General features: G+C 40.5%; 1 protein-coding gene across 1 annotated transcript; it reads left to right on the plus strand.

Moving 5' to 3' along the window:
- Nucleotides 1-27,627, plus strand: BNC1 (basonuclin 1). Its single transcript, XM_011953865.1, has 5 exons — nt 1-316; nt 15,302-15,401; nt 16,448-16,683; nt 18,728-20,592; nt 25,426-27,627. The coding sequence occupies exons 1-5, from the start codon at nt 239-241 to the stop codon at nt 26,108-26,110; spliced, it is 2,964 nt and encodes a 987-aa protein (XP_011809255.1). The 5' UTR covers nt 1-238; the 3' UTR covers nt 26,111-27,627.
- The last annotated feature ends 96 nt before the right edge of the window (nt 27,628-27,723 follow it).

A 27,723-nucleotide genomic window follows, 5' to 3' on the forward strand; every position in this document is an offset into this window, starting at 1 on the left:
GTCGGTTCCGTGCTGGGAGCCGGGCGGCGGCGGGGCTGGGGCTGCGGGCGGAGGAGGAGGCCGCTGCGGGGTCTCCCGCTGCTCCTTCGGAGCCGCAGCCCAGACCCGGAGCCCCGCCGCCGCCTGGCTTTGCCTGAGCTCCTCAGGATTTGTCAGCCAGATGTGACAAGATTGTGGCGAGGCCAGTGAAGGAGATCTGATATTAATCAGCGCGTAGCTCCGAGCCAAACTTTCTCAAATGCGGTGTAGAAACATGTTCTTCTCATTTAAGGCATCTCTTTGTGGCTGCAGGGCTGCCACCGCTCCGAGTCTGACAGTTAAGTGGAATGCCATCTCCCAGCCTTAATTGTGTGAGTGAAGTTGCCTGCGTTTAGCGGGTGGGGGATCAGACGCTGGGGGATTCGGTAAGGTCCCCTGGTTTTATGGCTGTGCTCGCCGCAGCCCTCTGAAGGCCAGGGCAGTTAAATCGGCCCAGACGCCTGGTCTCAGCCAGGCCTCTGCTGTTAACACTTAAGGGGTCTAAAAGAGGCCCCACCGGTGTCCTGGGAATCCCTGTCAGAAAGAAAGAGAGAGAGTGCGCGTGAGAGAGAACATGTATTGCTGCATAGGACCACAGAGCAGATGTAGCAACAATTTTTTAAAAAATGTATTCTTTTCATCAAAGCGACAAGATTTTGGCTTGACAGTAAGTGAATTGAAAAACAGCATTTGGCAGATTTTTTTTTTCATTCGCTGTTTATTGTTTTAATTTGCTATTCGATTTTATGGGATATCTTCATAAGATTCTAAGAGTCTTCGACCCTGAGTTTGCAAATACGTGTTTATGTATTGAAACTTTTGTTCAGTGATAGATACACTGACTCTTTTCAATGATCCCTTCCTAAATTCGTTGATACACATTATTAAAACCTTGTTAAAATAGTTTATGTCAAAATAAAATTTTGTACATCCTATAAAAGAACATTACCTCAGATGTTACAAATTGTACTGGATTTGATTTGCTCTTTAAAGAGGTGTGAAAAGATAGCTTCCCCTTTTGTGATGATGAATTTTGAGAAATAACTATTCTTTTTAGCATGATCAGATGGTTAAAACGAGTAAGATACGAGTCATCATTTGATTTCTCATCTAATAAGTTTGCTAACTAATTTCACCAAGAAACTATTACTATTTCAAGTCAATTGTTGGTTGAACATGTTCCTGTTGTAGTTAAATGCTGAGATGAGGTGGTGAAATCTTCACCTAGCACACATGCTGCTCACACTTTAGGAACTCGTAATTATGTTCAGGCGTCTGCATACTTTAATTTAAATATCATCTGTACCTATAGTGTCCTTTCAGACTCGTAAGGATTTAGGGACCTTCTCCTCCTTCAGAAAGTGGTTAAAGTTGTTCTTTGGCTGTTGATATCTACCAAAATGTGAAACAGCGATCTTTTTGCTGTGGTTATAATTCACATTAGAAATATTGACTAACATGAAGTAGTTGCCTTGGAAGCGTGAGATTTACTAGAGGGCTATTCTATTTTTTACTGCATCTCCCACATGTAGCGGTTAGGCCTGCATCCCAGGCCCATGCCCACTTTCTGTACCTCAAGATCATCAGAGTGGAAAGGTGATCCAACCCGACAGATGCGAGAGAAAAGCCATACAGGTTTCCCTGTGGAACAAAATAATTGTCCCTAAGCACACATTTGTCATTTATGAATGCCTAGGGATAAGTATAAACAGGGGAACAATTTAAAAGTTAAGTTTTTCAGTAAAATTAAACTGCAGCTTAAGGAGTAGGGGGCAGAAGTGTCTTTTAGCTTCTGTATGTGGCTTTAGAAGTAATTTTGACATGGCCATTAAAAGGGTTGCCTTGAAGGTTCCACAGGGTAAATTACTTACAGGAGTGTTCTTCACCCCAGGGTGAATTTTCTCTACAGATGTCATTTACAGTGGGTTACTTTTGTCAGAAACTGTCCTTTTTAGAAAGAACTGAAAATACCCTAGCTAAGGTAAAATCTCAATGAGCCACCCATCTTTTTGGTATCTAAAATGAAGATTTACGGAGTTGGTACTTCTTTAAAAATTACCTAATTACAAGTATTCTGCAGAGTTTTTGTTTCTTTATTTTTGATGACTTCTCTGAGAGATGTTAAAGATAACTGGATTCTGCTCAAAAGAAGCATCTGGAAAGCGTTTCTTTTTCCTTTTAAACTGGTTTCCACCTGAAAACCTTATTTCTGCATATCTTGTCATTCTTTGAAGTCCTTTTCCTAATTCTGGAAATTCCAGGATTCCAATGTCGCACCGTTTCTCCGCACAGACACATACCTATTTTAGCCAAAGAGGGTGGGTATAAACAGAGAACAGACTTGCTTCTCCAGGGTCCAATTTGAGGCTTTCTCAAACCTCACATAGTTAGTTATAGGCAAACAGACTGTCACTCTTGCCGTCCACACATGGACTCATTATTATAAACCAGCCTAACAAATCACAGGAGGACTCTGCCTTGGGGAAATGATAATTTCATTCGACTAATGTGAAACAAAAGAGAGATGGAGAAATAAAATGTGAGGGTCAGGTCCAAACAGCCCTGTCCATAGGGAAATAATTGCCTTAGGTAAACTAATTCAGGGTTCTAACATTTTTTCATATAGTTAGATTAGTTTGGTTGTCTTCTCTTACAGATTATTTGTGTGATCCTACCAAATACTCAAACCTCAGTTTTTTTTCTAGCTGTACATCAGCTTCCAGAAGTGTTGTCCTTGTTCTGTAGTTCTCTTATTGTTTCTTGCATTATTCATTATGAAGGTAAAATTTTTACACAGTCAACTCTTAACATTTCATGATACTTCATGCTGAATTTGAAGAAAGTGATCGGGATGACATAATTAACTAAGTTTAATCTTTTCTTTTTAAAAACTTAGTTCCGAAAACCTAGTTCTCGTTAAGTCCCCAAAAGAAATGTTTTACAAAATTTTACTTAGAAATGTTCACAATTTCGTTTTTATTTTGTATCAGCAGCAGTAGTGAAGTTGCATTGCTCATGTAACTTAAGTAAAATTACACTAAAATGTAAGTGTTTTTGCTTTGTATTTTTTTTTCCTCAGGCTGATTCAACTATGTTCGGAAAGTTCCCTTTACATGCAATTAATATCTTTTGGTTTTTTGTTACCAAGGGTTTCTAAAGATTACCTGTGAGGTTTCCCAAATTTAGGTTATAAAGGAAAAAATATATCCATATAATTTACATTTCTGTGCAGTTCTTAAATTTTTTTAAAGAAGACATTTGGCTTGGCTTTTAAGGTAATGTTTGCATGTTTTTCAGCTATTTTATATGTTTTCAGTTTTTAAAACTAATAATTTTAAGAAAAAAAGCTCAGACATTAAATTATTTTGGCACAGAGTTTATACTTTGATTCATAGACATCAAAAGAACCAGTATTTTCCCCATCACTGTCTTTGAACTAAGCAGCAAGAGAACACTACAGATGTGTCATGCATACTTTAAACTCACAGGTAGACTCAGCCCAGTATCTGTCACTTGAAGGAGCTCTACCTCCCACCTGCCCTTTCTCTGCCAGACCCTTCTCCATGCCCTCAGTCGTCTTTGGTCTGTTATTTCATCCTCATACTTGGAGTGAGAAGTCAGATTTTGTCCATTCTCCTTTAATGTTGTATTTATATTGCAAATGCTGTCGGGCTCCCCACATCCCCTTTCAAACATGCTTGTGGTAAACAGTACCTCCCCATTGTTTAAAAAGCTAATGATTCTATGAACCCAATAAAGAGACTCCTGGCTGCCCATCTGGACAGCCCAGGCCCACCTTATGTTGTCTCAAGGTAGGTCTCACTGCCCATAACAGACCTGTGCTCTGTGGCCCAGGCTCCTTGGCCTGACACATATGTACATGGTAAGCTTTACTTTGTACCTAGGTTGTGGTATTTCCTACATGCACTTACTGATGAGAGCATGCCTTTTTCCTGGAGGAAGCCCTGTCTGGCCTCCCTGTACAACCTTGACTTCTCCATTTCTCCTATCTTACTCAGACTATTTAATTTGGGGGAGAGTAGGAGTTTGACTTATTTTATTTTTTTCACTTTTTATTTTAGAATTATTTCAAACAATCAAAATTAGAATTGCTTAATGAAACTTGGTAATATGTGCTTGGGGATTCAACAGTTATCAACTTTGGGCCAGTCTCATTTCATCTATATTTCCTACCCATTCTCACCATTGTAACCAACACTGGATTACTTTAAAGCAAATCCTAGGCATTGTATAATTTCATTCATATATATTGTAATATGAAGCTCTAAAATGCAAAGGCTCTTTTTTAAAAAACCAGAGCAATATACCATAGAGCACCTAAAACATTAACAATAACTGTAATGTCATTTAATTTCCAATTAGTATTCAGATTTCCTTGATTACCTGATAAACTTTATATTACAGTTGGTTTCTTCAAATCAGGATTCAAGTAAGGTCCATACATTGTCTTTTTTAATGTATAGGTTCATACTTTTTTCCTTGCAATTTATTTGTTGAAAAAGCTGGATCATTTGTCCTGTAGAGTGTTCCGTGGTCTGAATTTCAATGATTATTTCCTTGTAGTATCATTTAAACATTGCTCTATCTCCTGTATGTTCTTCAATTGGAGTTGAGTAAGAGGCTTGATCCAATTCAGGTTTGAACTTTTTTGTCGGGAACACCAGATGTGTGGTGGGATGTATCCTTCAGTCCAGAGGCAAATGGCCTGGTTGTCGTATTTTTCATTAGGAGTTGTGGAATGGTGATACTCTAGTTCTTCATTTATTTGATTCACATTCAGAGAGAAACTTTGTCTCATCAATGATTTTTTTATCCTGAAATATGGGTTATATAGCAAAGGATACATACTTGATTCTTTTCCTTTGTTTACCAGTTTTCAGAATAGTTAGTTGGTTTCCTAGCATTTTCTAAAGGTGGCCAATGAGTTTTGTTTGTTTTGCGTATATTTTGAATTCCTAGATTTTAACACAGTGAATGACTCATGCTAATTTTTGACAAATCATATTCTCTACTCTGCTGTTTTTGACCAACCCAGTTGTGTGACTTTTCTTGCAGTCATGAAAGTCTTCCTAGAGTCAGACACTGGGAGTTACTCATCTTTATATCTCCATGAAGCTCCCCATGGTTACCAAGTACATGCTAGATGCTTTTGAAACAAATAAAAACTTTGTTAAATAAATGATTATCATTTGGTGAAACTATTAATGTAAGATGATGGCATGATGTGTTGAGTGTCTGCCCCATGTGTGTTTCTCAAGGTCAGCTAAAGTCCGACACTGTCGTCTGCAGATAAGCTGCCTCACATTAAAGGACTTGATGGGTTTCACCTCTCTTCTTCCCAGTTGTCCTTATTACCTATTTGGCAAAGGGTGATACTATTTTTCAGAATCCTAGTTGTACCTCTATGGGTTTGCATATGTAAGAAAAACAATGGGAAACTTAAAAAGTGAAAGAAGTGAGTGAGAAGTGAGAGATGGGAAGGTAAGGAGAAAACAAAAAATCCAGTTCTAATAAGGAAAGTAAGAAGTGCAGAGGCAGAGCAGTTGCAAAGAGCAGTGGGTTAGAGAACTAACTCCCACCTTTGAATGATGCAGTTTCCTAAACCAGGAAGGCTAGCTCTGCAGCCACAGAAAGAGTAAGAATGACAATTTCATAACAGGCTAAGTGAAGCCAGGCTCTCCACCTAGACACCAAAAAGGTGGCCCAGCTGCTTTAAAAGATGTCTTGTTTCATGTGTCCTGATTGTCAGTTTTCGATATGCATGTTAGCAACAATTATCTATATTCAACACTTAAAAAGTACTACTTAGAAAAAACTGGCCAGGTGTAGTGGCTCACGCCTGTAATCCTAGCACTTTGGGAGGCCAGAGTGGGTGGATCATGAGATCAGGAGACAGAGACCATCTTGACTAACACGGTTGAAACCCCATCTCTACTGAAAATACAGAAAATTAGGCGAGTGTGGTGGCATGCGCCTGTAGTCCCAGCTACTCAGGAGGCTGAGGCAGGAGAATTACTTGAACCCAGGAGGCAGAGGTTGTAGTGAGCCAAGATCGCACCACGGCACTCCAGCCTGGGCAACAGAGCGAGACTCTGTCTCCAAAAAAAGATAAAGAAGAAACGGAATCAGGAGTTCAAGACCAGCCTAAGCAACATAGTGAGACCCCCGTCTCTACAAAAAACATTTTTTTTTTAAATTAGCTGGTTATGGTGACATGCGCCTATGTGGGGTTTGGGAGGGTGACTAAAGTGGGAGGATCCCTTGAGCCTGGGAAGTAGAGACTGCTGTGAACAGCGATCACTGTCCTCCTGCCTGGGTGACAGAACAAGACCCTGTCTCAAGAAAATCCTGAAGCATTTTAATTATAAAGCTTGGTGGCTTTTAAGAAGTGATTTGTGGTTTGCCAGACTGGGTTCTGTAATTTCAAGTTGAAGAGTTACAATTTTTTCCACTGAGAATCTGGCATAGCCTTAGAAGCTCACACATAAGAGAGGACCACAGACTCTAAACTTAACTTCGGTAATCTCTGCTAGTGAGTCATTTTCCACATGGTTTTTACATGGCCCTCTCCACAGTCAACAGGAAGATCAGTGTGTAAACTAGGAACTGCATTTGGCTGCAAATTAAAAGAATTCCTAAATAATAGTTGCTACCCTTTCTTCTCAGGCATCCTTAGGGCATGACCTCGGTGTTGCCTCATAGTCACAAAATGCTGTCTGAGCTCCGGCCATCATATTCTTGTTCGAAGAAAGAAGAAGAGGGAAAGGCAGACAGGTCTTACAGTAGAGTCAGCTGCTATTTATGAGGAGTTTTCTATAATACTTCACCCATCAATTTGTATTGTATACCATTGGTCAGTATTTAAGTCGTTTGACCACCAACTGAGACTTGGAAGTTAAAGTTCTTTTTACTAAGGCATATTGGGGAAAAAGATAACTGGGGGAAAAAGATTAATAATCAGTAAGCATAGTACAGTTCTCTCATAGATTTGTTCAATCATTCATTTACTTTCTCAAATAATATCAATGGAGGGCTTACCAAGTATCAGCCTCAGTGCTAGGTGTTGGTTTGGAGTTCTAGTTGTTTCATTGCCTCTTCCAGGAATGATTCACTGTGAAGCAGCTTTTATAGGGGCTTTTACCTAGATATTTTTGGTAGCTCTGTGCAGAGGCGGACCACCAGAGCCCAGAAGACCGAAGAACTTACTTGTTGTGGGTCTTCACTGTTTTAATTGATCACTTCAGCTCACCATCTGTGCATCCTCCTTAATATGGCTAACAGGCCTTTGAGGTAGGCATGAGCAGGTTTCCAGCCCATGTTATAGCCAAAGGCACCAAGGCATGGAGCTGAAGTTTTTACGTGGCTTAACTGGAAGTAAGACATAGATTGAGGCCAATCCTAGGTTTTACTACCTCTCAGTGAAAGGTGCCCAGTGAGGTAAAGGGGAAGGAGCTCAGGGTCCCCAGCCCTGCAACCAGAGGTATTTTTTAACAGGGAGATTATATTCATTTCATACCTTAAAGAGGAAGGAGCTCAGACTCCCCAGCCCTGCAACCAGAGATATCCTTTTAACAGGGAGATTATATTCATTTCATACCTTAAAAAAAAAAAAAAAAAAGCTTACTGTTAAAATCCAGACTCCTTCACCTGCCCCACAAGGTCCTATGCAGAGTGGTCTCTGTCACCTCTCTTATTCCCATTTTTTGCCAATAGCCTCACCAACTTCACTCCAGCTACATTGGCCCCTTAACTGTTCCTTGAACATCCCAGTCTCTTGCGCCTCAGAGCCTTTGCACTTGCTATGTCTTCTCCCTTAAATACTTTCTCTCTCTCCAGTCTGCACATGACCAACTTGTTGGCATCCCTTGGGACTCAATTCACATGTTACCTCCTCAAAGGCTCTTGGTGATGACTCAATCTTAAAGATTCTTACTCCTATCCCTATCCCTCCATGCCATCCAGTTAAATCACTAGCATAGCTTTCTTCTTAGTTCTTTTTTATTTTTTGAGATGGAGTCTCTGTCACCCAGACTGGAGTGCAGTGGCGCAATCTCGTCTCACTGCAACCTCCACCTCCTGGGTTCAAGCGATTCTCCTGCCTCAGCCTCCCAAGTAGCTGAGATTACAGGCATGGGCCACCATGCCTGGATAATTTTTGTGTTTTTAGTAAAGATAGGGTTTCACCATGTTAGCCAATCTGGTCCTGAACCCCTGACTTCAGTTGATCCACCTGCCTCAGCCTCCCAAAGTGCTGAGATTACAGGCGTGAGCCACCGCACCCAGCGTCGTCTTAGTTCTTTCATAACACTTGCCTTACTCTGAAATGATACTGTTTGTTGTTCATTTCCTGTCTCTTCCCTCTAGAATATAAGCTCCTTGAAGGTAGGGACCTTATCAGTTTTGTTCAACGTTTTAGTCTCTAGAATTTAGAACAATGCCTGGCTCATAAATGCACAGTAAGTACTTATTCAGTGAATGAAGTTTCTTTACTGTGTGGAACTTTTAATGTCCTCATCTGCAGAATGTGTATGATAATACCTAACTCTGAAAGTGGTTGTAGGAATTAAATGAAACCATAAATATAACTGTAGTTAGCACCAAATAGTGATATTTCAAGTTGTAATCCTCCCCTGGTATCCAAATTTGAGACCATCCCAGTAGCCTATAAGTTCTTCACCTTCTTCATCTATAAAATGGGGATAGTAATACCTAACCTCCCTGGGTAGTTGTGAGAAAGAAATGAAATGATACATGTACACTGATTAGTACAGTGTGTCTCACATGTAATTAATAAATGCTCAATAAGGCTCACCAACTGTGTGACCCTGGGCATGTTACAAATCTTCCATAAAGTTTCTGAGAATAATTCTCTCCTCACAGCACTGTAGTGAGGTTTAAAATAGATTACATGTTAAACATGAACTTTACCATGTCAAAAAGCAGATGCTGGAAGGTTGGCTAACCATTGGACTCAGCCTTGTCCAATAGAGCTTTCTGTGATGATGGAAATGTTGTATATCTCCACTGCCCAATAGAGTAGCCACTACCTACACGTTGCTCCTCTGCACCTGAAATGTGGCTAGTGTAACCAAGGAACCGAATTTTACATTTTATTTATTTATTTATTTTGAGACGGAGTCTCGCTCTGTCGCCCAGGCTGGAGTGCAGTTGCGCGATCTCAGCTCACTGCAAGCTCCGCCTCCTGGGTTCACGCCATTCTCCTGCCTCGGCCTTCCCAGTGGTTGGGACTACAGGTGCCTGCCACCATGCCTAGCTAACTTTTTGGGATTTCACCGTGTTAGCCAGGATGATCTCGATCTCCTGACCTTGTGGTCTGCCCGCCTTGGCCTCCTGAAGTGCTGGGGTTACAGACGTGAGCCACTGCGCCCAGCCATTTTATTTGATTTTAATTAACACAAATGATTCCCCTCAAAGGGCCAGTGCTGTGAATCTGGGAACCCCAAAATTCCCTCTTCCCCTTACCAGTTACTCCCCCAGGAATATCTCCCTAGGTTTATCTTCAGTGAAATGAAAGTATATGCACATGCTAGAGATGAAAACAGCCTTGAACTAAACAGTTTTTATTCGGAGCTCAATAATGCAAATCCCATGAGAGGCTACTCTGTCCAGCACCGAATATCTGTGTATATACCCAACCATGCCTAGCCTGACTGCTTCCAAGAATTCAACTCAGCATCTCCTGACAAGAGGCCTGTGGTAGCATCTCCTCAAGCCAAAGGTAGAACAGCGTGTCTGAGAGACAAAATGGGTCCAGGAGCCTGCCTAAAAACTAGGTCATAACTTTCTATCCCAAGACTGCAAAACCCAATCTTCCATCACATATTAGGTGTGTCAGTAGTTTTTAGGTGAATGAGAAAATGATAGTTACAGAAAAGCAAGCCAGGATTTTGAATGTTGATTTGTAGCACAAAAGTGACTAATAACAATTCTGAAATAGTCTAATTAAGATGAGTGCGTTATAAAGCGATAATCATGTCTTGATGAGTTCAGAATGTTGTAAACATCTGCTTTATGTTTCTGAAGAATGGAACTAGAATGGATTCCAAAGGATACACATTTTAAGAGTTTTCCGTTTTGATTTACATGAGTGTTTTTGGTCCTGTAATTAGAATATTTTCGTTTAATTTCATTTTAGAAGTTTTCATTTATCTTTAGATAATGGTGCTGTAATTTTACTATGTCGTGGAGTTCTAAGATGGGTGGAAAAACCCAAGGGCCTTGATATTGGAAGTTTTCTTACACACTATAATTAGCTTTTTTAGTTCATAAATAATTCCTCTGAGATTTATTTCCATAGATGTTTAATGAGCTTTGTTAAGCCTTATTCAAATGGGTTCATGGAGAACCACAAGAATATTTCTCATAAAGCTGCATTCATTCATTGAATTATAGACAGAATTATTTAAAATTGTCCTGAAATGAAAGCTAAAATTGTCCCCAAACTAAAACTATAGGTCCCAAATGCCCGTGAGGGTAGTATAGGCCCCCCGCAAGGGGATTTGGCAGTGTCTGGAGACATTTTTGGTGGTCACAACTGGAGGGGAGCGTGTAACTGGCATATGGTTTGTAGCAGTCAGGGATGCTGACCAGACGTCATACATTGCACAGAACAGCCCCCCCACCACAAGCATTATCCAGCCAAAATGTCAGTAGTGCCAAAGTTGAGAAAACCTGACCTAGGTGACAAGAGATGCAAAATATAAGTTTCAGTATTAATCTATGAAATGTGCTTGGAATTGTTCCCTTTGTGGTTTTGCTGTGCTGAACCTGAGACAGTCACCTAGCTTCCTGGGTTGCATGAGCCTTTTGAGCAGAGTCTTCAGGGAGTAGAGGAAGCATGTGCTTAAGGACATCTCTACTTCTGGTTAAAGCAGGTTTTATTTTCCAAATAAGCAAAATGTGAATTTACTCATATAGTTCCAGCATCTTGTTTTTAGAGTGAATGGGGCCTGGTGCACTGGCTCACACCTGTAATTCCAGCACTTTGGGAGGCCGAGGCAGGTGGATCATCTAAGGTCAGGAGTTAGAGACCAGGCTGGCCAACATGGCGAAACCTGTCCCTACTAAAAATACAAAAAAAAAAAAAAGCCAGGTTGTGGTGGTGCATGCCTGTAATACCAACTACTCAGGAGGCTGAGGCACAAGAATCACTTGAACCTGGCAGGCAGAGGTTGCAGTGAGTCGAGATTGTGCCACTTCACTCCGGCCTGGGCAATAGAGCAAAATAAATAAATAAATAAATAAAAATTTTAACAAAAGGAATGGCATTTTGAGGGGTATAATCCAAAATAAGAACCTTTCTCCCTTTTAAAAATTTTCTGTAAAATGATATTTATAGAATCAAGATTGTGAAATATTTCACAGGTTTAATACTGGTGCTGTTGGGAATGTAGCAATAATTGGTTCATCCGTGAGCTGATGTTCAGAGGGTTGCAGCCAAGTTTGAGATGCTGGACAACATTTTAGGTGTACTACAAACTAAGTTAATGGTGCCTTTTAGAATTTTGTTTTGACAATGTGTAATGTAAATTCAACCATCACTCACTTTTATCCTTTAACTTACATTCAAGGTAACTATATAATTATGTACATAGGTATACTTACATAGATGTAAACTGTTCATGTATTTAATACATTTGTACGTGTATATACAAGTAGAAACTCTGTAACCAAAAAGTGAAATAATTTCTGTCATTAGAACAGTGTTTCTTGATTTTTTTTCCATTAACCTCCACACCTAAGGAGATTTTAGATATTGTTTCCTAATTGTGCCTCTCCAATGAAATTTTAGTATCACACCATTGTGATACAGGTTTATGTATGTATGTACATCTGTATTTATACATAGAGTAATTCTTTCACCCCCCAAGACCAATTTTTATTCATTTGGGGATGATAGCATCACCCTTGAGAATGCATGCATTATTAAAGTGAGATAGTGTAATCACATGGAGTTCTTTTTATTATACTGTACAGTTTACAAGAGCAAAACCTTTTCTCCCACATCTCCGGTTTTTTGGTAGCCTCTTGAATGGATTAGGTAATGCTGTTGCTGTTTACTGTACACCTCAGTTATGAACAGCCCTATTCCACATCACCTGAAAATGCCTAGCTGCAGCTGTGTTCAAACCCGTTCTAGTCCAAAATAAATGGTAGAGGACAGTCAAATCATGAAAACTTTAACCTGCATTTCAGCAGGGTCACTCGTTTTTTTGCTTTGTTTTTTGAGGCAGAGTCTTGCTCTGTTTCCCAGGCTGCAACCCCTACCTCCCAGGTTCAAGTGATTCTCCTGCCTCAGCCTCCTGAGTAGCTGGGACTACAGGTGCATGCCAACACACCTGGCTAATTGTTGTATTTTTGGTAGAGACAGGGTTTCACGATGTTGGCCAGGCTGGTCTTGAACTCCTGACCTCGGGTGATCTGCCCACCTCGGCCTCCCAGAATGCTAGGATTATAGGCATGAGCCACTGCACCCAGTCTGTGTTTTAATAACATTTTTATTGGGATGTAATTGACATACCATAAAATTAACTTATAGATTGTACAGTCGAGTGGCTTTTAGTATATTCACAGAGTTGTGCAGCTATCAGTACTATCTTAATTTTAGAACATTTTCATCACTTCAAAAAGAAACCGTGGTCAAAATTTGAAACTTCTGTGCTTCAAAGGATACCATCGAGAAAGCGAAGATAACCCAAGGATGGGAGAAAGTGTATGCAAATCATGTATCTGGTAATGCACGTGTGTCTAGAATATATAAGGGTCTTGTATAACTCAATACGAAAAAGGCAAACAACCCAATTTAAAAATAGGCAAAAGATCTGAAGAGACATGTCTCCAGGGAAGTCATACAAATGGCCAATAAACACATGAAAAGATGCTGAGCACCATTCACCATCAGGGGAATGCAAATCAAAACCATAATGAGATCCCACCCACAGTCACTAGGATGGCTCTAATCAAAAAGACAGACAATAACAAGTGTTGAGGATGTGGAGAAATTGGAACCCTCATATGCTGCTGGTGAGAATGTAAAATGATACAGCTGCTTTGGAAAAGTTTGGCAGTTTGTTAAAAAGTTAAACAAGAGTTACTGTGCAATCCAGTAGTTCTCTTCTTAGGACTATACCCAAGAGAAATGAAAACATGTGTCTACCATATTCTTGTACATGTTCCTTTTGGGGAAGATTAAGATGTTCCAAAATTAGATTGTGATGATGGTTGCATAACTCTGTGAATATGCTAAAAGTCGTTGAATTGTACACTTTTAACAGGTGAGTTATATATGTGTGAATCGTATCTCAATAAAGCTGTTTTTCTCAAAGATGGAAACAAACCAAACAAGAACACACTCTCTCCAACTACTACCCACTAGCAGTCACTTCTTATCCATACCCCACTCTCCACAGCCCCAGGTAACTACTAATCTGGTTTCTGCCTTTATCAGTTGGACTGTTCTTGACATTTCATGTAAATGGAATCATACAATCCGTGACTTTGGTGCCTGACTTCTCTCACTTAGTACATATATTTTCAAAGATCATCCATGTTGCACCGTGTATTAGTATTTCATTACTTTTTATTGTTCAATAGTACCCAATTGAGTGGATATATCACATTTTGTTTATCTGTTCATCAGTTGATGGATGTTGGGGTTGTTTCTACTTTTTGGCTGTTGTGAATAATGCTGCTACGAACATTCATATACAAGTTTTTGTGGACATATGTTTCTGGTTATTTTGGGTATATACCTAGGAGCGAATTTCTGGGTCATATAGTAACTCTATGTTTAACTTTTTGAGGAACTGCCAGAATGTTTTCCAAAGTGGCTGTACCATTTGACAATCCCACCAGCAACCAATTTTGAAGTGCAGACTGATCATATACTCCTTAAAATGAATTTCCCAAGTCTTCAGCTAGATTCTCCCTTCCTTCTCCCCAGTGCAGGCCACATAGTCCCTTGATTGGCAGATTAGAGGTTTAAACCCTTAATTTTAAGGCTATTTTATCCCTCCTCCAGATGCTCTTGCACGCGCATGTGCACACACACACACTTCCCAGTTTCAAGACTCTCGTGAATCATACAAATTCTACCCAGCAGCTCTTCCCAGAAACCTCACTGACAAAGCTGCTTTGAGGGCTTTTTCTGTTTAATAATAGATTATATTCTTCAGGACTGTATCTCCTTTGAGGAACTCATCTTAAAAATATATGTGAAGCTTTGTGGGTGTTGTTGTTGTTGTTGTTGTTTTGAGAGGGAGTCTTGCTCTGTCACCCAGGCCAGAGTACAGTGGCATGATCTTGGCTCACTGCACCCTCGGCCTCCCGGATTTAAGTGATGCTTCTGCCTCAGCCTCCTGAGTAGCTGGGACTACAGGCGTGCGCCAACACGCCTGGCTAAGTTTTGTATTTTTAGTAGAGACAGGGTTTCACCATATTGGCCAGGCTGGCCTTGAACTCCTGACCTCATGATCCACCCGCCTTGGCCTCCCAAAGTGCTGGGATTACAGGCATGAACCACCACGCCCAGACAAAGCTTTGTTTTTAGTACTAGAACTTTGTTAGACATGTACCTCTCTATTTTCAATTTCAGCTACATTTTTGTACACTCTGTACCCCCACATAAAACAGGGCACCATAACATGCAAGGGGCGTTGATGCAAGCCTTGTTCAGCCTGTGTCTGTCTGACAGTCACGTAATACAGTGAGTGATGTCAGGGAATCATCCTCAGTATAGTCAGCTATTACATGTTCTCAAATCTTATTTGTATTTTCAGCTTCTACCGTATCTGTGGGTGGGGGAAAATAAATTTTATATGTAGATTATTCTCAGTTCAGGTCATTCTCCCTTTTACTTGTTCCAAGACAGCTTCTGTATACTTTCCAGGGTTGCTGCTTTGGTCAACTTAGAAATTTGGTGAAAATATGTTTACCCTTTCTATGACCTTAATAACAGTACAGGATAATTCATTCTAAACCATAATCTTTTCTTATAAAAAGTTCTGATGTTTAAGCTCATTCTTGAATGTGGAATATCTGTGTAATGTGTTCACAGTCTCCAAGTGCAGGGCTGGCTGCTCATCTTTCCAGAGTACAATGTACACCTCTGGGCCTGGGACACGGTGGGCACATACTGCTCAATAAATGCTGCCGAATGGAGGCATATGTTTTGTGTGAAATATGATGAATGTTTCACGCATCACTTATATGCTCCACATACCTGTGTTCTTCTCTTTTTCAGGCTATCAGCTGTACTCTGAATTGTAGTTGCCAAAGTTTCAAACCCGGGAAAATAAACCACCGTCAGTGTGACCAATGCAAGCATGGATGGGTGGCCCACGGTAACTTTGTTTTTCACCCTCTCTTGGCCTCTGGTGTTATAGAGTTATTCAGGAAGTGATTTCGTATCTTAAGAATGACAACTAACGAGTAAACTAGTAAGTTACTAGCATGTCCCAGGTAACAGGCTAAGATTCAAAGAGTCTTGAATCTTAACTACTGTATATGGGAAGTGTCTTATTAACCTCAGTCTAAAGATGTAGAAACTAATGCTTCAGTGCTATCCTTCTATAATGATAGAAATGTTCTGTTCTATCTAATACAGCCTCTAGGCTAGGGTTGCCAGATAAAATACAGAATGCTCAGTTAAATTTAAATTTCAGATAAACAACGATCATATTTTAACCTAGGTATATTCCAATGAATATTTTTAGTATATGTATATCCCACCCATTCATTGTTTATCTCAAATTTACATTTGGATTTAACTGGGCATCTTTTTTTATTTGCCAAATCGGACAACTCTACAGTAATCAGTTGTGGCTACTGAGTACTTGAAATGGGACTAGTGTAACTGAGGAATGGAGTTTTAAATTTTATTTAATTTTAATTTAATCTAAATGTAAATAGCCATATGTGAATGATGGCTATTACACTGGACAGCGTGGCCTTCAGGAGTTTAATTTGTCAAGCCCCACAACTGGAAAATATAAAGCCCCACAACTAATACTGAAACCCAGATCTCTCAGATTCCCAAACCCAGATTCTTTACGCCCAGACTCTATGCTTCCTGATTATCCATCCTCTTGATTATGCACCTGCCACCTCAGTTTTTACCCCTTTTCCTTATTCCTTCCTTGTTGGTGACTGTTTCTCTCCTTAGCGAGGCCACAAGAAAGGAAGAAAAGTCCCAGGCTAGTTCATTTATTTTAGAAGTTCCTGTAAGTAATTTGAAGCTTCATAGCTATTAAGGTATTTAATCATTTGTATATTCATGTATTTTCTGTGGAACAAATAACCGAGAATTAGTCCTAACCTACTTTTTTTGCAGTGTTTCTCTTACAATTAGAACTTTTCTAAATGACATTTCCTCAATTTGATTTTTCAGCTCTAAGTAAGCTCAGGATCCCCTCCATGTATCCAACAAGCCAGGTGGAGATTGTCCAGTCCAATGTGGTGTTTGATATTAGCAGCCTCATGCTCTATGGGACTCAGGCCATCCCCGTTCGCCTAAAAATCCTACTGGACCGGCTCTTCAGTGTGTTGAAGCAAGATGAGGTTCTCCAGATCCTCCATGCCTTGGACTGGACACTTCAGGATTACATCCGTGGATACGTGCTGCAGGTACAGTAACCATGACCATTGTCGTCCTACGGTGTTTTCTGTGCCGATATAACTGACGTAACCCAGTTACCTCCCAATGCTACAGCCCTTGGTGACCATCTTTCCCTTTAATACTTCTTTTCTAATGGCCTAAGCCCCTACCTCATGTTCTTGGGGGAAGTCCAAGGTATCTGTGAAGCTTTAGGAGCATTACATATTCTCTGATTTGGCTTTTACTAAACTACCTTTTCAACAATAAACCATTTGCCCCATTTCAGGTGCTGCCTCCATGTCTTTCATTAGTCCCAGACTACTTACTGACACAAGATGCTGTTTGTATCGGATTTTACTGAGAGTTTGGAATTGAGAAAGGGAACTTAAAGAATCACAAAGCAAACAACTTATAATTTCATAGCACACCTTCCTGTGCTTTAAAGCCTTCTGCCATCTCACTGATGAGTTCTTCCTTCCTAGGCTCTATTTTTTATGGTATTTCTGTGTTCATGTATGCATTTGCTCATTCTCAATCTCTCTCTCTATATATATATATGTGTGTGTGTGTGTGTATATATATATATATATATATATATACATCTCCCTCCCTCTTTCCTTCCCTCCCTCCCCACACCTCAGTTTTCTTTTGGCATCTTCATACATTCTCTTCTTTTCTCCAACATTCCAAGCCCTTCATCCTCTCTGTTCTCTTTATTTTACAGAGTAGTTTACCACTGTTCCCAGATCATGCTGTGTGTAGGTTTCATGTTTCATTTCCAAAGAGGCTGTCAAGGTGTTTTTAGAAGCAAAGAACATGTTTCCTGAGATGAAGCATCATTCCTTTAAGATATGAAACAGCTACAGCATTGTATTTTCTTGCCATTACACTAGAAAATGTTAAAGTTTGGTAAAGATTTCAATGAAATGGGAGGCAAACATATTTCCAAGACCAGCATAGATGTCAGTCTTACTAAGGTAGGCCATGTAATTAAAATGAACACTAAAAACAATTTTATAGACCTAGATCCTTTCCCAATAATCTTAAGCATTAGGCATGTTATCCCCATTTTCCAGTCGAAAAACCAGAGGCTCAGAGTGCCTCAAAATCGTGCTGAAAGTCATTTCACTAGTATGTGGCAGACCCAGAATTTGTACTCACTTCTTTTTAACTCAAATGACCATAATCTTTCCCTGTAAAAACGTTTGCTCACCTCTAGTGCAGGACCCCCAGCAGACTAGAAACAACCGTTTATGTAGAGTAGCATTATGATCTTACGTTATGACACAGATCAATATTTAATGATCCTAATAATCTTGCTTTCTAGTGTTAGGATTAAAAATATGGAATCAATTACCTTGAACCTCTAGTGCATGAAAAATTTATGATGTTACATTCTTTATCATCTTCAAAACTCTTATAAGCACTGTGAAAAATCTCAGTAGGCCATCAAATACATGTTCTGTGATAAAATATTTATTGTAGTTTTGGGGAAAGTTAGGCCTTGCTAGAGTTTGAAAGATCTCCAACACTCCAGTGTAATTACAGCTGTGCTTTGTGAACGTGTGCAATAGATCAATACAAGTTCATTTGTTCTCTGATGTTAGTTGCTTAGGAAGATTATTAAACTTGCAGCAAATGAATACTTGAGCTGTATCTCAGCTTGATTGTTCCATCTATCCTCTTTAGATAGAGAAGTTACTATTGTTTAAATGATACATATTTTAATTTTAGTAGGGAGAATTATTACATCTAATACAAAGCAAGCAATTGGTCTGAAATGAGGTGAAAAATAATCACTACATTTCCCTGACTTCAGCTTGAGTAATGTGATTTTATTTGTCTCTTTTGCACCAATTGTAGGAGTACTGCTAATATTTGTGCAGCTTATGGTCTGTACAAAGCTTCTGACCTGGGAGAGTAGGGTAAGCAGGGACTAAATTCCCCAAAACCCTGCGTTCATCTTTTCCTTATATGCACAAAAGTATCCCATAGTCTAGTGGACTACATTTTTAGAGGAAAGGGTAAAGAGTTGTAAATTAATCACATTTCTAACATCTGGTTTGGGTTTAGGATGCATCAGGAAAGGTGTTGGATCACTGGAGCATCATGACCAGTGAGGAAGAAGTGGCCACCTTGCAGCAGTTCCTTCGTTTTGGAGAGACCAAATCTATAGTTGAACTCATGGCAATTCAAGAGAAAGAAGAGCAATCCATTATCATACCACCTTCCACAGCAAACGTAGATATCAGGGCTTTCATTGAGAGCTGCAGTCACAGGAATTCTAGCCTCCCCACTCCTGTGGACAAAGGAAACCCCAGCAGTATACACCCCTTTGAGAACCTCATAAGCAACATGACTTTCATGCTGCCTTTCCAGTTCTTCAACCCTCTGCCTCCTGCACTGATAGGGTCACTGCCCGAACAATATATGTTGGAGCAGGGTCATGACCAAAGTCAGGACCCCAGACGGGAAGTCCATGGGTCCTTCCCTAACAGCAGCTTCTTAACTTCCGGTTCCACACCATTTCAGGTTGAGAAAGATCAGTGTTTAAACTGTCCAGATGCTATTACTAAAAAAGAAGACAGCACCCATTTAAGTGACTCCAGGTCATATAACATTGTCACTAAGTTTGAAAGGACACAGTTATCCCCTGAGGCCAAAGTGAAGCCTGAGAGGAATAGCCTTGGTACAAAGAAGGGCCGAGTGTTCTGCACTGCGTGTGAGAAGACCTTCTATGACAAAGGTACCCTCAAAATCCACTACAATGCTGTCCACCTGAAGATCAAGCATAAGTGCACCATCGAAGGGTGTAACATGGTGTTCAGCTCCCTAAGGAGCCGGAATCGCCATAGCGCCAACCCCAACCCTCGGCTGCACATGCCAATGAACAGAAATAACCGGGACAAAGACCTCAGGAACAGCCTGAACCTGGCCAGCTCTGAGAACTACAAGTGCCCAGGTTTCACAGTGACGTCCCCAGACTGTCGGCCTCCTCCCAGCTACCCTGGTTCAGGAGAGGATTCCAAAGGCCAGCCAGCCTTCCCAAACATTGGGCAAAATGGTGTGCTTTTTCCCAACCTAAAGACAGTCCAGCCAGTCCTTCCTTTCTACCGCAGTCCAGCCACACCTGCCGAGGTAGCAAACACGCCTGGGATACTGCCTTCCCTCCCGCTGTTGTCCTCTTCAACCCCAGAACAGCTCGTTTCAAATGAAATGCCATTTGATGCCCTTCCCAAGAAGAAATCCAGGAAGTCCAGTATGCCTATCAAAATAGAGAAAGAAGCTGTGGAAATAGCTAATGAGAAAAGACATAACCTCAGCTCAGATGAAGACATGCCCCTACAGGTGGTCAGTGAAGATGAGCAGGAGGCCTGCAGTCCTCAGTCACACAGAGTATCTGAGGAGCAGCACGTACAGTCAGGAAGCTTAGGGAAGCCTCTCCCTGAAGAAGAGAGGCCCTGCCATCGTGAATCAGTGATTGAGTCCAGTGGAGCCATCAGCCGAACCCCTGAGCAGGCCACACACAATTCAGAGAGGGAGACTGAGCAGACACCAGCATTGATCATGGTGCCAAGGGAGGTCGAGGATAGTGGCCATGAACACTACTTCACACCTGGGATGGAGCCCCAAGTTCCTTTTTCTGACTACATGGAACTGCAGCAGCGCCTGCTGACCGGGGGACTCTTCAGTGCTTTGTCCAACAGGGGAATGGCTTTTCCTTGTCTTGAAGATTCTAAAGAACTGGAGCACATGGGTCAACATGCATTAGCAAGGCAGATAGAAGAAAATCGCTTCCAGTGTGACATCTGCAAGAAGACCTTTAAAAATGCTTGCAGTGTGAAAATGCATCATAAGAATATGCACGTCAAAGAAATGCACACATGCACAGTAGAGGGCTGTAATGCTACCTTTCCCTCCCGCAGGAGCAGAGACAGGTAAGGCATCTGTAGGCAATCATTTTTTCTAAGGCAGTGGCTCTTAAAGTTTAACATGCATCAGAATCCCTGGAGAATTGTTAAAACACAGACTTATGGGCCCCACCCTAGAATTTCCACTTCATTAGGTCTAGGGTGAGGCCTGAGAGTTGGCATTTTTAACAAGTCCCCAGATGATGCTGATGTTACTATTCTGGGGGCCACAGTTTGAGAAACAGTGTTGTATGAATTTTCATATTTCAACATTCATGAATGCAGGTTCCCAGATGATGCTGGTGTTACTCTTCTGGGGGCTACAGTTTGATAAACTATTCTATGAATTTTCATATTTCAACATTCATGAATTTTTACTTCCAAAAACCTAACCTAATTAGGCTGCAAAACCTGACCTGAAGTGATGTGAGGTTATTTGTAATCTTTAATCTCCTTTTGTGTGAATTTATAAATATATATATAGTACAGATAGTAATGGATTTATTATAAGGCATTAACAATGTTTCATTATATGCATCATTCTGCCTGTCTGAAGTCTGAGAAATTCTGAACTCAGAAACATATCCGGCCCCAAGGGTGTGTGATAAGAAATCATGAACTACGGCTGGGCGCGGTGGCTCATGCCTGTAATCCCAGCACTTTAGGAGGCCAAGGCAGGCAGATCACGAGGTCAAGAGATCAAGACCATCCTGGCCAACATGGTGAAACCCCGTCTCTACTAAAAAATACAAAAATTAGCTGGGCGTGGTGGTGTGTGCCTGTAGTCATGTTCCAGCCACTGGGGAGGCTGAGGCAGGAGAATCACTTGAACCCAAGAGGCGGAGATTGCAGTGAGCTGAGATCGCGCCACTGCACTCCAGTCTAGTGACAGAGCGAGACTCCATCTCAAACAAAAGAAAAAAAAGAAAATCATGAACTAGTTGTCACATTAGCAGGTTGAGTAAAGCGTAAATAACTATTTGAATAAGAGTGAGAAGGGAGCTTTTTAAATTACCACGATAGCATCCCAAAACTTGACTCATTTTCATTTGATAATATGAAATCCATAGAATAAAATATTTTCCTTTATTTCTAGTTACCCAGCTACATTTGAAAGGAAGAATCACTGCTTGATTGAAGGTTTTTTAATTATTAAGATAAAAGAATAAAGGTGATTGGCAGGGTGTTTCAGGGACTATGATTTCTGGTTGAAAGATCCTGAGTTTTCATGACACACATAGAGGCAAACTGTTTACAGAGACCCCCGCTATAGAGCGTATGTCATCATTGTGGGGATAGCACTGGTGTTACTGTCTTGCTTGTGCTTTTCTTCATGAACTTGAGTCACTTAACCACTCTTCAGGTCACATTCCTCCCCAGCCTATAAATTGGAAGAGCAAGCATACCAAAAGATGGCCCCAGGAGGCTTATGGAAAAGATCAGCTGCCTATTGATGAAATGGAATATGATAAATGCTAAATGGTACACTGAATATTAAAATGCTACATTTGCAGAAACAAGCTTGACTTGAAGCAGTTCAGCACCACCACTTGTTCCAAGTTTTAATGCCCAATTTGTTAAGAGGGTGAAAATGTACAGACTCCCACACACATTCCTGGACAGGGCTCATAAGAACATACTCATTGTCTTTAGCAAAGAGGATAGAGCACAGGAGATATTAGTTAAATGTTTATATTAAATCAGTATATCTACTGATAGGATGTTGAACCAAACCACCAAGGTACCCTAATTAGTGAACCAGTCCTTCTTCAGCCTCCAAGAGGAGGAGTGTTTGTTCGTGAATAAGCTGTTGTTATAAAGAGACAGTCATGTTGGTCATATTATCTTTGATATTTATGATACTGTTCTATCCTACAATATCTACTAAATTAGAAGGCATATTGGATTCAAGATACTTTTTAATTTGATACTTATTTTTTCATAGATTTAATATTTCCTTATGTTCTGACCTATTTGTACTAATAGATCCAAGCCTTCCCCACCACAACAGGAAAGCATCTTGCATTATAAATTAAAACCACGAATTAGTCTAGAGCTTGAAATGCATTTTACCTAGAATCTATGATTTAAGTTACAGTATTTTAAATTTGACTTTGTGGGCAGGTCCAGACCTAACACCATTTCTCTCAGTCAGAGATTGAGAACCACATTCCTGTAGGGACACCTAAGTTCTCTTTGAGCCACTGCTACTGCCAGCAACAGTTACCAAGACCCATCAGGAAGGGACTGGGACAGCACCCTGGATGCCTATTTACCCAGTGAATATTAAGAACTGTCTATGTTAGGTGTTGGGGACATAATCCCTGCCCACAGAGGCCTTCTGTAGTGGGGGAGAAGGCCTTCTGGTACAGGCCTACCTGTACCAGAAACAGGTAATTACAGTTGAATGTGATTACTTCTGCAGTGAAGGAAATGTAGGCTGTTGTGGGCACATGGGAGGGCACCTTGAGAAGTTAAGGAAAGCTTCCTGGAAGAAGGGATATGTCTACACCAGTAACTCTAAAGCGTTGTGGTCTTATAACCCCTTTACAAATACTTAAAACCTAAGGTTACTCAAGAGCTTTTCTTTATTTGGGTTATATCTATCAAAATTTATCATTAGAAATTAAACATTTTTTAATTGTAAAACTTTATATATTAACATGTTTATGAAAAAAAACTACATTTTCCAAAGCAAAAATTTAGTGAGATGAGTGACTTTGTTTTACATTTTTGTAAATCTCATTAATGTTTGACTTCATAGAAGACAGCTAGATTCTCATATCTGCTTCTGCATGTGTTGTGTTGCAAAATCATGTCATGTAGCCTCTGAAAAACTCCACTGTGCACTCATGAGACAAGGTGAAAAAGGCAAATAATATCTTAGTATTATGAAACTCTGACTTCAGGAACCCCCTGAAAGGACCTCAGGGATCACTAGGGATGCTCAGAACACATTTTGAGAACCACTGGTCTGAACTAATCAAAATAGAAGCCAAGAGGAAGAGTTGGAGGAGAGATGTAGAGGTTGTAGGGTTGAAGGGAAGAGATGGAGACATGGGCAGTGAGTACAGGATTAGCAGAGTCCTAGAAACCAAAGCCTTGGTACATGATCCAGAGGGTTTTTACAGTTGTTGTAGTTATTGGTCTCAGGGGACATGGCACCTCAGAAAATGTATCTAACCCACTAAGGCTTGAGAGGAGAGAGAGAGAGCCCACAAGTTGGCCATTAGTATGCATGGAATACTCAGGAGTTGAGTATGAGGCCCAGAGGTTTGCTTTGTTCCAGTAGGGACCTTTCTTTACAAGGTTCCGATAAAAGTGATTGTCTTTCTTTTTAACCACTTGTATTTACTGGAACCTGTATGTCAACCCAGTGTCTGGTTTTCTGCCGACACATACCAGCTTCTTCAACCCAGAATGCTGACATAATCACAGGGCAGAGTTGGAGTTAAGAAGGGCTGCTTGCAAAGTGGGTGATCTGGGAGTATAATTCTGATTATGTCCAGAAAATATGTGTAAGGGAATAGAAGATGGAAGTTAAACAGTAGATTTTGTACATTTTATAAAGCTTCCCACACACATGTCTTTGGGGATTTAGAAAGTTCAATTTTTAGTTATTTTGGTGAAGGTGTTTTCCCAACTTGACTCTGCCATAAATTCTGATATGTATTGGGGGAGTATTTTCTCTATTTGGAATAATTCTCTCATCACCTTTAAGATTGTAAGCCCCTTGGTAAGGACTGTTTTTGCTTATCAAAAGTTAGCAGAGGATTTCTGAGGAAGACCAACATTGATTTACAAGTTACTTCCAAATGATAATATGACTAAAAGGTGTGTGTCATAATGGATACTCATTATCTGTCCTTCGAGAGTAATCATTGGGTAGAAGATTGGTGGTATGCTTATTCTGCTGCATTTGCAAAACTTCTGTCTGGTATAGGATAGTGAAACATTACAAATGTGAACTCAGCTACATACACACACAATTATAGCCAATCGGATGCTCACCCACACTTGTAGAACTTTCGGGATGAAGTGTATGTCAATGCTCTAGACGAGTACTATCCAATAGAAATATGATGTGAGCCTCATATGAAATTTTAAATATTCTAATAGCCACTGTAAAAAAGAAACCAGATGCAGTAAAATTTAATAACATTTAACTTTAGTCAAAATATCCTTTCAACATATGGTACTAGCCATTTTTCAGGTGTTCAGTATCCATATATGGCTAGTGGCTATCACTGGACAGTGCAGCCCCCGAAGGTAATATTTCCTGATTTCATTGAAATAAAGCCCTCTTCTTAGTTCCTTAGAGTTTGTGACCAGTTTTCTCCTGGGATCTCCTGGTTCCAGTGTCCCCGTTAAACTGATCTAGTTGATGTAGTCTAGCCATTCTGGGAGACAGACCAGAAACAGGCAATTACAGTTGAATGTGATGACTTCTACAATGAGGGAAGTGCTGCTGTGGGCACATGGGAGGGCACCATGAGAAGTTAGTGAAAGCTTCCTGGAAGAAGGGGTATGTCAAACCCATAGCTCTGAAACAGTGAGCTCATGTATAGAAAGTACATAAGGTACAGAAAGTACATCAAACATATAGTGGAAATCAGGACTACATATTCTCAGTTTCCAGACTGTCGACTTCCTTGGTGAACACTAACTTCTGACAAGCAGTGAACAACAGTGGGCCTGTATCCACTAGACAGGTGTTACATCCCATGGGGGCCTACCCCCTTATCATCGGTGCTCCTATACCACACGTTTTTCCTGGTATCTACCAAGTCTCTCCACTCAGAATGATGGCTGTTTCTAAAACAACCCAACCCATTACTAACCATCTTTTCACTCTTGTAGACATAGCTCAAACCTAAACCTCCACCAAAAAGCATTGAGCCAAGAAGCACTGGAGAGCAGTGAAGGTCATTTCCGTACAGCTTACCTTCTGAAAGATGTGGCTAAGGAAGCCTATCAGGATGTGGCTTTTACACAGCAAGCCTCCCAGACATCTGTCATCTTCAAAGGAGCAAGTCGAATGGGCAGTCTGGTTTACCCAATAACCCAAGTCCACAGTGCCAACCTGGAGAGCTACAACTCTGGCCCCTTGAGCGAGGGCACCATCCTGGATTTGAGCACTACCTCAAGCATGAAGTCAGAGAGTAGCAGCCATTCTTCCTGGGACTCTGACGGGGTGAGTGAGGAAGGCACTGTGCTTATGGAGGACAGTGATGGGAACTGGGAAGGGTCAAGCCTTGTCCCTGGGGAAGATGAGTACCCCATCTGTGTCCTGATGGAGAAGGCTGACCAGAGCCTTGCTAGCCTGCCTTCTGGGTTGCCCATAACCTGTCATCTCTGCCAAAAGACATACAGTAACAAAGGGACCTTTAGGGCCCACTACAAAACTGTGCACCTCCGGCAGCTCCACAAATGCAAAGTACCAGGCTGCAACACCATGTTCTCGTCTGTTCGCAGTCGAAACAGACACAGCCAGAATCCCAACCTGCACAAAAGCCTGGCCTCATCTCCAAGTCACCTCCAGTAACAAGATGGCAAACTAAGTATGCTCAGATAAGCTTTTTTCATAATTCAGGAATAAGGTAGTCCATAGAAATGTTTCTGTTTAATATCATTTTGGGTGAGTCAGGCAAAATTATTTGATTTGACTTTATAGTTTTCCACAGCAGAATGAGCAAAAGACAAACCTTGTGGGAAGATGACACTGGGGCAGCCCTTCCTGTCATTTTTCTTGGTCCAAGAGGTCTTTCACTGATACAAGGAAAACTTGCAGAAATGCAGTTTTTCCCAGATTTGTTTACATGTTCCCTGGGACAGATCCAGGTCTGCAGATCGACACCAGTGGGCCCAGGACCTGGGGGTGGCTTTAAATGAGGCTTGCAGTGTTAAGGGTCTTGGATAAGAAGTGTCCTGGGGAAGAAGACTCACCAGTCCCAAAGATAGCATTTTCAGTTCCTTCTTCAATTAGTTTGAAATCCAAACCTGAGTTTGGAAGACTGACTTTTTGAGACCATCCCTGTATTTGGAGTGGATAATTGTCCCTCCCCTCAGCCCTACGCCAAAGGTCTCATATGTTACCCCAGGGAGTTCTCAGAGGATTGAGGTGGCCTCTAACATGTTCCTTGTTAATTCTTGTTCTGTAACTCAAGAAGCTAAGGGAAAATATCATGCACTCAAATAATGGTCTTCAATTTAATTTAAAAATATTTTGATAATATTTAATTTGTGCTTATGTGGTGTTTGGTGAGTGCATATATTGCACTGTGTCACCTCTGGATCTCTGCTCAGAAGCAGAACAAGTGATGACCTAAATGTCAAAATCACCACTCATTTTCATTTGGTGAACTTCAAAGTCTGTTATTTTTGGTCACCTGTGGAATGAATGCAAGCATGATTTTGGCAGGAACATTTGTACATATTCTGCCATAGATAATGTGGTTCTGATGGTGTTGTGTATTTTCTGTATCACTGGATCCCTCAGTCTTCACCCTTTTATAAATGTTTAAGATTAGGATGAACTTTTGAATTTACTTGGTAGGAAAAAAAGTAGGACATTATTGCCATATTGTATGTCTTAATATTTAACTTATTCTGAAATATATTCCACACTGTTATATACATTTTCCATTGTAGAAAGGAAGTTTAATCAGTCCTGTGGAATGAAACCATCTCCTGAAATTCAGCATTTACAGTATTCTAAAAGCCTGTGTAGTTACAAGGATGTTGATTTTGTATTCAGAATTCAAGTTAACTATCTTTTAAATTCGTGGTTGATGTAAGTAATAAAAAACATTCTTAAAGTTGAGGGTTATAAGACATATTATTTCTGTGGTCTAAAGGTTTAAAAAAAGTCAACAACCTGTTACCAATTATTTCAACATTTTTTGTTTTAATAAATGTGACAACTTAAAACTTGTTTCTATTTAAAGTGAGATATATCTTTCAACTGTTTTGTTACCCAGCTGTTTAATATTCCAGTTTTCCCAAAGTGAAAAAATTTGTATACAAATGTTTCTATGATTTAATAAAAATATATGATACACCTTTTGTTTTAAAAGGCAAACATTTGTAAAAATGGTTTTGTCATATGGGCTGCATTTTGTAGAAGTGTATATCCTTATGCACACACACAGAGATGCA

The sequence above is a fragment of the Colobus angolensis genome, unplaced genomic scaffold (assembly GCF_000951035.1).
Source record: "Colobus angolensis palliatus isolate OR3802 unplaced genomic scaffold, Cang.pa_1.0 Scaffold376, whole genome shotgun sequence".
Lineage (NCBI taxonomy): Eukaryota > Metazoa > Chordata > Mammalia > Primates > Cercopithecidae > Colobus > Colobus angolensis.